The 15,155-nt window shown below is 37.4% G+C and overlaps 1 protein-coding gene across 4 annotated transcripts in view; it reads left to right on the forward strand.

Moving 5' to 3' along the window:
* Positions 1-14,195, forward strand: part of runx2b (RUNX family transcription factor 2b) — a 51,782-nt gene extending 37,587 nt beyond the window's left edge. For 2 of the 4 annotated variants that reach the window (XM_081378209.1, XM_081378210.1), the window contains 3 exons: positions 2,375-2,548; positions 4,694-4,855; positions 11,064-14,195. In XM_081378209.1, the coding sequence (XP_081234335.1) occupies positions 2,375-2,548; positions 4,694-4,855; positions 11,064-11,551 (824 nt within the window). In that variant the 3' untranslated portion in view covers positions 11,552-14,195. Of the gene's footprint in view, positions 1-1,097; positions 1,170-2,374; positions 2,549-4,693; positions 4,856-11,063 lie in introns of all 4 variants that reach the window. The other 2 variants (XM_081378208.1, XM_081378211.1) reach the window with 2 other exon arrangements.
* Positions 14,196-15,155: the final 960 nt, after the last annotated feature.

Consider the following 15,155-nt stretch of genomic DNA (forward strand, 5'->3'; position numbering starts at 1 on the left):
AATTATCATAAATTATGGATCATATGATTTTTACAGTGTATGACTTGCAGTTGTCTTTGCGTATTAAGATAGAAGAAAGGATTTTACGATTTAAACTGAACACACTTCATAGTTTATATTCTAGAAATACTAAAGCACTTTAATGATTTGATTATGAAACTGTTCTGAGTGTGTTTGCTGCTTCTCTTTGTTCTCCTGGCACAGGTCGGTTAGTCGAGATATAGAGGTAGATCGCTCTTTCGTTGCCAACTGGAGTGCTGCCAACTCCAGCAGGAGTTTTTCTCTTTCTCCTGTTTGATATTTACTTTACGGCCTTCTCAGAAAAAAAACAAAAAACGGCTGCAGTCTGAGGGAGACACTGGACCATTTTAATGTGGAAAAAGGGGCTAGTTGTGTATTGGGCCGCGCTGCTGTCTTATCCCTCTTCTAATTTGCCGAGAATAGACTTGAGGCTATATGGACTCTTAAACGCTTCTGTTATAGCTTTCCAGAAAGGTGCTGGCCAGTGTCATCATGCATCCTATACAGGGGAAGCACATGCGGTCTTGTATTATAAGCGTTTCGTCTTGTCTGGGAAGGTTGAGTGTTTAATGTGTGCCAACAGAATGTTATTATATGCCAAGCATAGCACTTCATTGTCAAAGCCAAATCTCCGCCCTGATGGGGCAGATTAATAGATGATATTTTAAGAACATGGAATATGTAATATTTGATTTTTTTATGGAAATTAAATTAGATTCGGTTTGACTCCATATGGCAGAGTCACGGTAAATTGTGGCTTGAAAGACTCAAATGCCATGGGGCATAATGAAAGCTCTTATAAAGAGGGGAAATGGAACACCTGTCTCATAGTCAAACGTATGCCATACATATACATCATAGATTGGCTAACTTTTTCATGCTAGGAGATATAATCAAGAATACCCACTAAATAACTTTTTTAAATGTGCAGGCTGATAGGTCCTTTACATGCAATCTGCAAGCAATCACATCATTAGCGCAAGGAACAAGCTGATTGGCCTCTGCTGATCCAATGAGATTGCTTGCTCAACATTTAAATAGTCTGGTTCATTGTTTTCTGTATGCTATTCCTGCAGGGCGCTATCAGAGTTCCCCTGAAATCCTCCACCTCCCTCAGCTCCACCTGCCTAGATCTGCTATGGATTTATGTATGTCTATTTATGCAGTAGCATATCTTACATGCTCACATCAGCACGTCTACAGTATGTATCTTTTAGCAGTAGCAAGTCCATACTTAAGCAGAGTGTACGCGCGTTGTGGACCCGCCTATAGCCTCATATTACTCTTTAAATAAGAAAAAATAAATATTGCGCCATTGACTGTAGACCAGTTTCAGTTGGTCAATGGCGCAATATTTATTTTTTCTTATTTAAAGAGTAATATGAGGCTATAGGCGGGTCCACAACATGCGTACATTCTGCTTATTACACACAAACTAGCCAAATATTCAAAATAAAAGGATTACAATGTAAAAGATTAATATTGTGTACTAAATATATGGTGGAATCCGGCTTGTCCCGTAGATCGTCTGCTTGCGCGCTTTAACCTCGCGCACGAGCAGTTCCGTTTCCTCTCTGGAGAAGCGTTCAGTCTTTCCGCTTGCAAATTCCGTCATGTAAATGGCAAATCCGCCATGACGCGAGCACAACTGGCTTTTAAAGGGAATGAGAAATTACAATCTGATTGTTTTTTTGCACGTTACGCCCATTCGCCCACGTTACGCCCAAAAACACACCCATTTCTCATTAAGAGAATAGAGACAACTCTTTTAGACCATACGCCGGGTGCACCGACCATTTTTCCCGTCGTTAAACTAGCAAAAGTGGATTCGGACACGCCCTAAGTGCACTTGCGCCATGCACTTTAGACCACAAGCTTAGATCGTTAAAATAGGGCCCTTGGTGTCTATGGTGGTTACGGCCCTGGTGCATAATTAAACAAATTGGACTTGTTACTATAATAATAATAATAGTGAAAACCAGATAATTGAACATCATTGCATTGCTCTTTTAATAAGTGAAATTTGTACTTTTAACACTTAAGTAATTACATTAAAAGATTTCTGTTACATTTAGGGTAAGTGCAAATGTGGTTAATTAATTTCTCAAATTATCTTTATCCATAGTATGTGAGACTTGAGTCATATTCAAAAGAACCAGTTCACAAGAATCATTTGTTCGTAAATCAGACTACATGATGTAGGTTTGTTTTTAAATGCAGCCCCTGAGGAGCAGAAGTGCGAGTAACTGTGCTTGTAATATGCAAAACACTTGTGGTGTATCTTGTCAGAAATATATAAATACAAGTTATTATGTGGTGGTCAGTTTTATTGATGGCAGTATATTGATTGCAGGGCACAGGCCGAAGCTGGATGACTCTCCGAAGGCCGGACTGTTCTCCGACCGTCTCAGTGAACTAGAGCGTATTCGGCAGACCACCATGAGGGTTACCGTGCCAACGCAAACACCACGGCCCTCGCTTAGCAGCCCCAACTCCTTCACACCTCAGGGCCAGACGCAGATCACAGGTATGAGATAGAAGCACACTGCGTATTCTATTCTTATTTACTCTATTCTATTCAGAAAGATGCAGCTGACTCCACAATTAAAGAAGTGACAGCAAAAACAATTACAGTATATCACTCTTATTAGATGTTAAAATATATATATATATTAGGGATGTCAAATCGATTAATCGCGATTAATCACTTGTAACATAAAAGTTTGTTTATATATGTGTGTGTATATATTTATATATATGTGTGTGTGTGTGTGTGTTTGTTCGTCTGTGTGTCTACATATATACACACACACACACACACACATATATAGTGTGTATGTATATATATATATATATATATATATACTGTATATAAGTCCTGTCAAATCCATAAATATTATACACACACATGTTATTTAAACACAAACTTTTATGTTAGATGCAATAAATTATTTGATAGCACTAATATGCAGTATATACGTGTGTGCGTGTGTGTGTGTCATCCCCACAGCCACAGGACAATCGGTTTAGAGAATGGATGAATGGATATAATATTTAATTATTTACATTTCTGCATTTGGCAGATGCTTTTATCCAACTTACATTGCATTCAAGCTATATGCGTTGCTAGCAGCATGCTCTATTGTTTGAACTATAGGTATACAGGACATATGTTTTTTTGTTTTTTTTGATTTGTTTATTTTAAATGTCCTTGTAATTCATCAAATACCCGAGTAATGTTAATTTACAGATGTGCACATATTTCATAAGTTCCTGTTTTATTGGTATGATCTGCACACAAAACCACATGAATGAAGTCAAGGACCCTTTGAGTCACCGCTAACATGTCAGTCACAATTGTTGTTTGCTTTATTTGAATCATCACTTTATATTTACTCATCCACCCAAGCATTTCAGCATATATAGTGTGTGTGTGTCACTGTTAGTGTCTATTAAACTAAGCTGAAATCGCACACTGCCACATGATGGACAAGTGGAAACCGAGTGTGGACAGCCTAGGGCAGAAGTTGTGTCACTGTGAGAGAACAGGATATCACCTGTCCTTAATTACTGCTCGGAGAGCGCATGTCCTGTACTCTGGGTCCTGTTACTGTACCGCTCCGAAGCCAAGGGACTGGATCTGAGAAGAAATGCACTGTACCTTGTTGACTTTAGCAATTATACGCCTGCTTTTAAACTGATACTTGGCATGACAGAGAGCTTGAATTATGAGGCATGAAATGTCAGCTCAGACAAACATTTGTGAATGCATTTGTTGAAATAATTTACCCAAGGGATCATATTGTATTTGCAATATGTGTATATTCAAAAGGCTTCTACATGGGACAGACAGACAAATATAAATAGATCAAGAATTGCAATTTTCAGTTTAATTAAATTAATGACAAGATGTACTGATTAATTAAAGGGTTAGTTCACTAAAAATGAAAATTATGTCATTATTTACTCACCCTCATGTCACTATTTGTGAATAAAAGCTTTAATTAAATCTGTTCATCATATAAGGTGATCGAGTCTCTTCAGAAAATTTGGACTAAACCACTGATTAGTTTTACGATTTCTTTATGAACTTTTTGCAGTGACAAAGTGTCAGTTGCCTAGCTGTCTATGGAGGGACAGAAATCTCTCAGATTTCATTTAAAATATCTCCATTTGTGTTTTAAAAATGAACTAAAATCTTACGGGTTTGGAACGACATGAGGGTGAGTAAACGATGACAGATTTTGAATTTTTGTATGAACTATCCCTTTAATTGCATATATCAGTGTTTGGTGAGAACCCTCCCCAGATGAAGATAATTCAAATATATTAGTATGGCAGAGTAAATCATTGAATAGACATTACAAAATTAGATTTTGTTTATTGGATACAACATTAGATTTTGTTCAACATATTGTTCATTTCCATATCACTGAACATAAGCCTGTCATAGACAAAAAAAAAAAATGACATAGACTTTGTCCTCACAATGGAAGTCAATGGGAACCAAAACTTTTAAGTTACCAGCTTTCTTTAAAATATCTTATTTTGTGTTCCTCAGAAGTCATACAGGTTTGGAATGACATGAGGAGTAAATGACGACAGAATTTTCATTTTTGGGTGAACTGTCCTTTTAACTGTGGTCTTGTCTTTGACCTGTTTGTACCTTTAGATCCACGCCAGACTCAATCTTCCCCACCTTGGTCATACGACCAGACGTACCCGTCGTACTTGAGTCCCATGGCCTCCCCGTCTGTGCACTCCACCACTCCGCTGTCGTCCAGCCGGGCCACAGGACTGCCATCCATCAGCGATGTGCCCAGACGCCTTCCAGGTAACCTCCAGCCTCAGACCTACAGCAGGTGCGCCCCCTACCCCTCGCGTCCAACACTGCAGTGGGCAGGGGGGTGGGCACGTGTGTTATGGTCATTTGCAAATTTAGAAGATTTGGGGATTGTGTGAATTAAGCACCTTTTGATTAAGCACCTTTGAAAGATATTTGGAAATTAAGGGGTGCATTTTTATAATAACTCTTAAAAAAACTGCATTTACCGCCCTGTCATCAGAAAAATGCCTCAGAATTTTGTGAATGAGCCACATTCAAGCCTTATTTGCATAAGAAATAAGCATATTTGTGTTGAAAAAAATTAGAGTAACTCATGGTGCGGCACTATTCCAATGGATTTTGAAATGAGTATGCACCACCAAGCAGAATTGCCAAACTAGTTACTGTTTTCAAACAGGTTTCCAGAAAACTGCTATTATTTTGAGGGAAATCAGTCTACCAATGTCTTACTTATTGTCTCCATATGAGATTTAAGTATTTTAGCATTAAAAAAATACACACTTTACTTTTAACTTGTTTTTTTTACTGCTGCTCTGAAATAGAAAACTATTTGTAAATTATAACAGATTATAACGTCTATAGCAGCCCTTGACACAACGCAAAAAAAAAAATTGTATTCAGTGTTATTTTAATATCATTTATATATTCTATTATAGTTTTTATTAAAGGGGTGGTATAATGCCCTTTTCACAAGATGTAAAATAAGTCTCTGATGTCCCCAGAGTGTGTGTGTGTGTGTGTGTGTGAAGTTTTAGCTCAAAATACCCCACAGATATTTGTATATAGCATGTTAAAATTGTCACTTTTTGAGGGTGCAAAAACGCACAATTTTGTGTCTGTTCCTTTAAATGCAAATGAGCTGCTGCTCCTGGCACAGGGGGCGGAGCTTCAAGAGCTTGCACTCACACAAACATGCACTGAAAATTTAAAAAAAAAATTAGCCTTTTATGTCCAAACCGGATTCAGACAATGATGGAGAGACTCAAAAGGTGACAACATGTAGAAGCAACAGGACATTTCTGAATGGTTAGTTGATGAATTTATGCAGCTTATGTGCAGTTATCTTCTAGTCATTGATTAGCATATTCTGTCTTGATAATCTATAAATCGCGTCCCGGGGGAGGGGTTTATGTAAATTCTAGGGTTGGTGATGTCACTAACCCGGGAGGAAGCTTGTGTAGTCACGACCAGCAATTTGTTGTAGTCCTTAAAAAGCAGTTTCTTTAAAAGAAAATATCTCCCTTTGCTTTGAACTTTGAGCGTTGTAACTTTGCAGATGTTGTTTATGCTCAAACAGCAACATTACACACTAACTAAAGTTAAAAAAAGTGAAATCATAATCAACCACCCCTTTAATATTTTGAACTTTTGTTTTTATATTTTAATTTTATGTAATTTTGCTATGTGCTTTGGTCTTTTTTTTTGCACTTGGTTTCATGGTTAGTGAAAAAGATTCTGGTTTTTGCACTGAAATTTACACAAAAGTGTTGCAAATGTTTTGTAAATTCGCTCCTAGATTTGTTGCATGAAAGTTTAATCAGATTAATGAGAAACACACATGAACCTAAAAAAAAACACACACACAAAAAAAAACAATTGGGGCTTCGTTTTGGTAGGGCTATTTTCTGAAATTATAATTTTTCTGTAATGGTCTGTCAATCATATTAAACAAATTATAGCTTTAAATTTCAAAGTCATAATTCGTTAGAAACACAATCTCAAATTCACTCGATTTTTATTAGGTAATGGTCCTGTAGATTTGTAAACGGAGCCAGTTTTTAAAATTGGACTGCGCCATGAGTGTATTTTTAAAACTCGGGGGAAGGGGGAAAAAAAAGGTTTCCTTAGCTCCTCTTTCCATGACTTTGATCCTGCGTAGTATATCGTTAATAACAGACCAAGACATAATAACAGGCCAGTGGCGGGCAAATAAAGCCGCTTTATAGCGTTACGCTTCCCAGAGAACCTTTGGGGAAAGGAAGGCCACTCGGTGCCCGAGTTGCACCCCATAAGATAATTTGTCCTTGTGTGCCCTACAACACACCCAGATACCCTTTAAGAATAAATGTAGACAGACAAGTTTCCATTTCCAAACACCTGTTTGAATCAGTGCCAGGTGTGTGTTTTCATTCTCTGTCATTTACCTCCATACTACACCCTCACCCATTCCAGAGAACTTGGATAGGCTTAAAGTGATTAAAGAAGAATCTCCCTCACCTGAGCGCTGGTTGGCAGGTTCTGGAGGCCTGCCACCCGCCTGTCATGTTTAATTAATTCAGGTATATCATTCTTCCATGTGACGCTGGCGCATGTGAGCTTTTGTTAATAAAAGCTTTGATGTCAGATAAGGGCAGGGCTCTTTAATGTTTCCCACAACTTAACTGTAAGAGTAACCGTGCAAAGTCTTTTGCGAGATATAAAACACTTCAGGAGTATTAGACTTTTAACACTGCAAGTGTGTGTTTGTTTTGGTGATAATATACCTCCGTACTCAAGGGGGCGATAGAGTTACCTTCATGTATGTGCCATTAAAGGATTTTTGGATTTAAATACCAAAAAAAAAACACTAGAACAATGTTATATATTTTGTTGGCTTGTTGTACTTACATAATCCCAAATGTTTCCAACAATGTATTTTAACCAGTGTGACAGCCCGTGTCAATGACGTCATATCCACGTTACCCTCAAATTCCGTAGAAACCATGGAAACACCAAAGACGCTTTAATATATTATGTGTTTTATTAGACAGGTAAACAACTGTTTGGATACCTTTATTGACAAAAAACGAATCATTTCTTGATTTACCCGCCTGCAAAATCAGTAATACAGCACTTTCTCTAACGTACAATATATTTGAAAAGGAATTGCATGCCATTTAGCAACACAAGTCATCCAGCTTTTATTAATATGATATTCTAATATCGATCTAACTTACTGCAATGTGCAACAAGTAGAGTAATAACATAACTTTCAACATACTCAAAAATGAATTTTTAGTATGATGGTATTTAGTACAGCGCTGCGTACAGTTTTAATTCGTCAAATAAACTGACCCGTACTAGTAGTAATTCAGCACTTGCGGCTGCATCATTAGAATGAAATATAATAATGTGGTTATAAGTGATCCAATGTAACTGTAACAAAGTTCAAGTTCAGAGAAGAAGAAGGCGGGAACCAGCAAACGTTAAAAGCAACTTTAATCGTAAAATAAACTTAAACAACTAAACGAAAGGATCGGCAGCTGCCGACATACTTTACTCCACACTCATTCGTTTTGAATGAGCGACCTAGCGGTGAAACTTACATACTGTGCCTTTAAACTTGGGTTATTGTGTTATTATTCAGATCGTTAGCTATCAACATATCAGTTTTAAAGGTAAAGTTTGTATTATTAATTTTTTTTGTGTCACAAGTGCCACCAAGCAGAATTGCAAAAATGTTAAGTGGTTTCTAGAATACTGCCATTAATGACTTTATTTGACCGCTCAAATAAAGGCTGGTTTAAAGTACTTCTTCCTGCCTCTATGTATTAATGCTCATGGGTATCCTAAATGGGTTCCATTCAGACCTTAACATTTAGTATTTTACTGTTATGTGTCAACAAGATTCAACAAGACATTTTCACCTGGCTTGACCCAATGTTTAGATCTGTTGTGGTATTTATGCAAATTAGCACATACGTAATAAGATTATGCACCGTTTGTCCATGTTAACAAACGATTTCAAAAAACTTGTTATACAAGTTTTGTTTGTCTTGATGCAAGTAATCAACACAGTAATTTTCATGGTGATATCTAAAGGTTAAACTTTTTACCCTATTCACGTAATAAAAAGAATGAATAGACGTATATGAATAGGCTATATTTTGGTCTTTTTCAAAACTTTCCCCTAATGGGATTCTTCGGGGCTTTTTTTTTCCTAACTCAGGACATATTGAGGATACAAAATCAGTTGAGTTTGCTTCTGTTGCAATTTGTTCAACCTTTTTTCATAAAATGACTGGACTAATACCTTTATAGTTGTTGTAGTTTTTATTAATATTTTAAATCAGTGTTTATATTTAATATTTGATTGGAATTTTTTATTTTGTTTAATTTTTTTATTAGTTTTTTTAATATTTTTAAAACAGTTTTAATTTTAATAATTGTACTACTTCAACTTCAACTTATTTCAGTATTTCTAATGTTCGTTTAGTTTAAGTTTTTCATCTAATATTTAGATTTTATTTTATTATTATTATTAACCAAATTTTTGAATAGTTTTAGTTAATGATAAGAACACAAGTTGCATTATGAATTGAGGTCTGATTCATTTTAAAAATAACACATGAAATCGATCTCGAAGCATACGTGTTCACATACTTGCCTGTCAAATTTAGAAAGTTAAAGGCTTAGATTTTGTATTATATCAAATAAAAGGTTAAATACTACTGCACTGTGTTGTACGGTGACATCATACCTCATGTAGACATGACTTAAACTTAATAACCCATAATTGTTTGGTTCACCTGTAACTAATCACTCTTGCCAAATAAATCAGTAGTTTTACAGGCATAGCATCTGTTTTCAAGAGCAGCGCCATCTCGTCTATGGATTTTTGGTGACTAGCACCAGAGATTGTATGTAAATAACTTTTTGGCTTTTATCATATGGCCTTTTATTCAGAGCACAGGCTGTCTGAACAGCCCGGGGCGAGAGAACCATAATCGTCAGCCGCTCAAACCAACGATTTTGAATATAAAAGAAAAAGGGGTTGGGTGTAGAGGGGAAAGGAGACACTGCTAGCATTAGCGACAAGCCGTGCCTCCGCAAATCGCCCACATTTAACCATGCCACCCAGTCGGCCCACAGGCGCAGACATGGTGACAAGAAAGACGCCGTGTGATTTATGAAAACAGCCCCGCGCCAGGGAGGCGAGGCCGTTTCTTTTTGTTCCTTTACCCCTTGGCACTACCGCTATAGCTACAGACCATTAGTGGTTTCTGATTTTTGGAGAGAAATAAAGAATATGTTAAGGACAGAAGGGCAGATGGACAGTTTTTGCCTGGGTTTATAATGCTGAAGATACCAGAAGCCCACAACAGTGCAGACGTCTGTCTCTCTCGCTACGATGCTGCTTCGCGCCCCTCTAAATGTTTCCAAATGTGTGACCGATTATGCATCCTGGTTGCGTTTTATGTGCGGCAGCCAAGTGATGCAGATACACACACACACACACACACACACACACACTTTTGTATGCACAGAAACAATTTAAACATGCACACAGAATACAGAGGCATATAAATAGCCTGGAGACACGAATGAACTGAGACATATAACCGCACACATGAATACACATACACATGAACTTGTCTGTGACAAAGAGGAAAAACCACAATGAAGTTAAACCAACTAATCGATAAACTGTTCTCGTCTGTGCGTCGGTAATTTAAAGTTAATGGTTGGTTTTTAATAGCTACATTCTGTCATTTATACGGTTTCAGTAAATTTATAGGAATATATATATATATATATATATATATATATATATATATATATATATATATATATATATATATATATATATATATATATATATATATATATATATATATATATGCACACACGCGCGCGCGCGCACTCACACACATATATTTAAGTAGATAGATAGATAGACAGACAGACAGATAGATATTAATATTGCTTAATATTTTTGTGGAAACATCTTTTCAGGATTATTTGATTTGAAGGAAAGAACAGCATTTCTTTGAAATATAAACCTTTGAATAAAAGGAAGAATAAAAGTATTAAAAAAGTATTTTCACTATTAATAATACAAATTGTTTCTTGAGCACCAAAACGGCATATAAAAATGATTTCTGAAGGATGATAACACTTGAGTAATGGCTGTTTATTTCATTATAATAAAATTCATTATTACTTACTGTATTTTTCAAATAAATGGAGCCTTGGTGAGCACAAGATACTACTTTTCAAAAGCAGTTCAATATATATATACACAGTTTGTGTGTGTAAATTGGTATACATACAGCTTAGTTCACAATGAACTCCTTCAGCACTTGCTTAAACTGGATTGTAGTTCAATGAAGAAAATGATTGTGTTGTCACTTGTCATGTTATTTAACGCTGTCACTTCTGTCTTCAACAGTATTTCATCCTGCTTTGAAAGTAACCTCAACATTTGTTTCTACAGGTTCGACAGATTTGAGTCCTTTTCCTGGCCAGTTTGAACGTCAGTTTCCCGGTTTCTCCTCGCTCACCGAGAGCCGATTCTCCAGTCCCAGAATGCACTACCCGACGACCTTCACGTACACGCCCACCCCGGTCACCACGGGAATGTCTCTCGGCAGCGCTCATTACCACACTTACCTTCCGCCACCGTACCCCGGCTCCACACAGACCCAAAGCGGACCCTTCCAGAGCAGCAGCACCCCTTATCTCTACTACGGGGCCTCCTCTGGCTCCTACCAGTTCTCCATGGTTCCAGGAGGGGACCGATCGCCCACCCGCATGATGCCGCCTTGTACTAGCGCATCCACGGGAACCAGCCTGGTCAATCCCAACCTCCCTGTCCAGGCTGACGGAGGCGGGGGGGTGGAGGGAGACGGTAGTCACAGCAACTCCCCCACTCTGCTCAATCCTGCTGGTAGAATGGACGAAGGCGTGTGGCGGCCATATTGACCGGACAATGACGTGAGCGTTGAACCTCCAAGCGAACGGCATGGTTTTAAAGCACAAACCTAACTAGGATCTCGCTGAGAAACTTTTCCTGGCTGACACGAGTATTTATGAGCCTGTTGAAAGGGAAGTATTTTTTACACTACGTTGAACTTTGTTGTTGTAATACATTGTTCTGGACTTTTTGACCTCTGGGAATCATTGTCATAGGCAGGAGAATTTGGAATTGAAGGAAAAGAGATGGGTTGAGTATTTCATTAGCATCATGTTATTATTTTCTTGTCTTGGCTTGTTTTTAATATATCATTTTAAAGCACTGAACAACATCTGTATGACAGTTTGTGATCAAAATCTCTTTGTTGTGCTTTTTTAACTTAAGCTTGTAAGTTATACGTATTTGATAAAAGGATTTAAAGTAACTTATGAAGCCATAGATTAATTAATGTATTTGGAACATAGGGGGAATATTTTTGTAAAGCATCTATGTTTAATTAATGCAACTAATTTAGGGTAATTTAAATTCATGTGCCTTAATTGATCACACAGAGTTGTATGTTTAAGTCTAATGCGTTTCAAACGGAATAGGGTCTCTGTGTCTAAGTACACTACATTTGTATGCAGTTAATATTGCTTGGTACCAAATGATCTTTCTCTGGTTGAAAGCTATAAACCAAAGAAACAGCCATGGATGCTCAAAAGTGTTTGCCAATGCGCTAGATCAAGCTTTCTTTCAGTAACGTGCATGTGCTGGGATAATTTATTTAGCTTTTATGTTGCTTCGTCAAAAGTCTGGGAAAGGTTTCCAGTGAGGGGGATATTTAAGGTTATATTATTTTCCCGATAACTGGAGTGGTTCATATGCCCCCAAAAAAGAGGGGTAGTACACTTATGGCACTATATTACCCATTGCAGAAAATGCAGCTGGAGTAAATCCCAGTATTTTTTATTATTATTATTATTATTTGCTAAGAATTTTAATACAGGCTAAATTTCATTCAAACCATTCAAAGCTTGGGTTCAGTAAGAGTTTTATATTAATACTTTTATTCAGCAAGAAGGCATTCAGTTGATCAAAAGTGACAGTAAAGACTTTAATAATGTTACAAAAGATTTCGATTTCAAATAAATGCTGTTCTTTTAAACTTTCTATTCTTTAAAAAAAAACAGCAGCACTTTCAACTGTTTTCAACATTGATATTAATAAGAACTCTTTCTTGAGTGAGAAATCAGCACATTAGAACAAAGACTTTAGGCCTGGTTTCACAGACAGGGTTTAGATTAAACCAGAATTAGGTCTTAGTTCAATTATGTTCAATTTTTATGAACGTACCTTAGAAAAAAACATTATTGGTGTGCATCTTAAGACAAAACAATGGTACTAACATATTTTAAGAAATGTCAGTGCAAGTTGCTTTCAGTTAAAACAGCTCAAATATGCATTTTAGTCTGAGACTAGACTTAAGCCTTGTCTGTGAAACCGGGGGTAAATAGAAAAAGAAGGTGCACTCATAGTACTATGAATGGGAGAAAGTGCAAAGCACAATATGGTGGAATAAGTCCTGCCTTCTGAATAAAAGAGCCAATCAGCAATTGCTAAAGTCTCTGCGTCACTGCAGCTGCCGTTAGAAGCTCCGCTTGCTTGCGCTTAGGACTGCAAATGCACATTGACTGGTCCAGCCTGAAAACAGTTGTTGAGACTGTTGTTGTCAGATTTCATTGGTGATTTCAAATTTGAAATTTAATTGCAAAAGAGATAGGAGCTGCACTTGCAAGACTGAAATCGCTGCATGAGAGGCGTTTCAAAGATGGCCGCCGAGTGAAATGACTTGCCTGAAAGTGACTTTGATTAGAACTTTTTCTGATTTTCTTACCGACCCCAAACTTTTGAATGGTAATGTAGCTCAATTTTATTCCATGGACGGTACATAGTCAATTTAGCTAATGAAAATGTTCATTATCAGGTTATACGTGTGCAAATTAACTTGTAATTTCAGAGTATTAGTATTCCCTTAGTTCATCCACCATCGACGGATTGACTTACCCAACTGCAATAGTGTACCAGAGTTATATTTATCTAGTGCCTTACAGTTGGAACTATACAGACCTCAACACACAACTGAAAGCTTTCCTCAAAGCAGTGCTTTAAATAAAATATGGCTTGTAAAGCCCATATTTAAGCAATTAAAAAACCAAAAGCTCTTAGCTTGGGCAGGATGTGTTTCTGTCCTTATTTACCTGAACATTGGTCCAGTATTGCATCTCTGGAAGGACTGGTCATGGTTTATTATCAAGGCCCGGTTCAGCATTTCTGGTCCCTCCGTCATCCTGCCGGAGACACTGCTTCAAATCAGGGCGTCTGCCTATAAATTTAAATAGCTGTGAGTGTGTACGAAATGTTTACATCGTTCAGAGACCACGTTGTATATTACAGGAGGTAAATACACCACCCGAGTTTTGTTGAATTATTATCTCATTCCTTCTTTTGTAAATGAGTATTTATCTGACAGGTTAACCGAGGGCAATTTGTAGCAAATTTGTCTCTGGTTCTTGCATGCTTTGTTTCCTTTGCACATCTGTGTTTTCTTCCCTGTGAAGCCTGTTCTCTTTTATCCACGGATAGAAAAAAGGGTTTAAGGGGGAAATTATCATGACAACAGTGAAAGAAATTGGCTTTTTTTGATTGTTGTATGTTGATTATAATAGTTTTCTTTGTAAGAGAAATAAAAAGAGATTTTGCAATGATTTCGTCGGACTCGAACGTAGTATTCTATCATAGTTTCCTGGCATTACTGTGTTCCTCTTTAAATATATCATCTCAGTCATTAAACTTTCTCCTCTGTCTCTTTTCCCCAGTTTGACGTTGATTAAAAGTCACATTGGGGCTTTAGGGAAGACTAATGGCCAGAAGTCCATGCGCCGGGTTGTTCCATTTACATACAGTTTCATTGCCTTATCAATGAACCTTGAAGATACCTGGCCGGAGATGAAAGCTGGGAAGCAGCTCAGGGTTTGTGCACTACTGTAGAACTGTAGGACTTGGACAAAAGTCTGGATCAACATTTGCTTTGGATTGTCCTGGAAGCACACGGCTGGCCTCGGCGCTGCGTTCGTCTCTCTGGTATTGATGTCTGTTAAATTGCTGTTACACGTTGCTTGAAGACATAACAGGCATAATCAGAGAGCGATCCATCTCCATTTAAACCAGGGGCCTTCCTGAAATCTCCATGAATATGAACTGAGTGGGAAAAGCACGCTTCAGGTTCACACTTTAGATGTTCAGATACATCCAGTAAATATTGAGCCAGAGAGCACGGGGTCCTTAATCTGAGTGGGCAACAAAAAAAAAACGGTTCTGAATGTTTTAAATGGACCCAAATTAGATTTTAAATCCCAGATTTTCAATGTGCTCCAGACTTTTGGACCCCGCTGTATGTTATAAAATGCAGTGGAGTGAAATCTGAAGTAATGTCGGGTGTGTTGGGTATTTGGGAATGTACTGTACCTGATACTGTTACATTGTTCTTGGTCAAGCAAAATTCCCCCAGATTTTCCCTTTGATATCAATCTTTCAATTATTGTCTTACTAAGTGAGAAACACAGAGAGAGA

Source organism: Scardinius erythrophthalmus (genome assembly GCF_964197995.2).
Source record: "Scardinius erythrophthalmus genome assembly, chromosome: 11".
NCBI lineage: Eukaryota > Metazoa > Chordata > Actinopteri > Cypriniformes > Leuciscidae > Scardinius > Scardinius erythrophthalmus.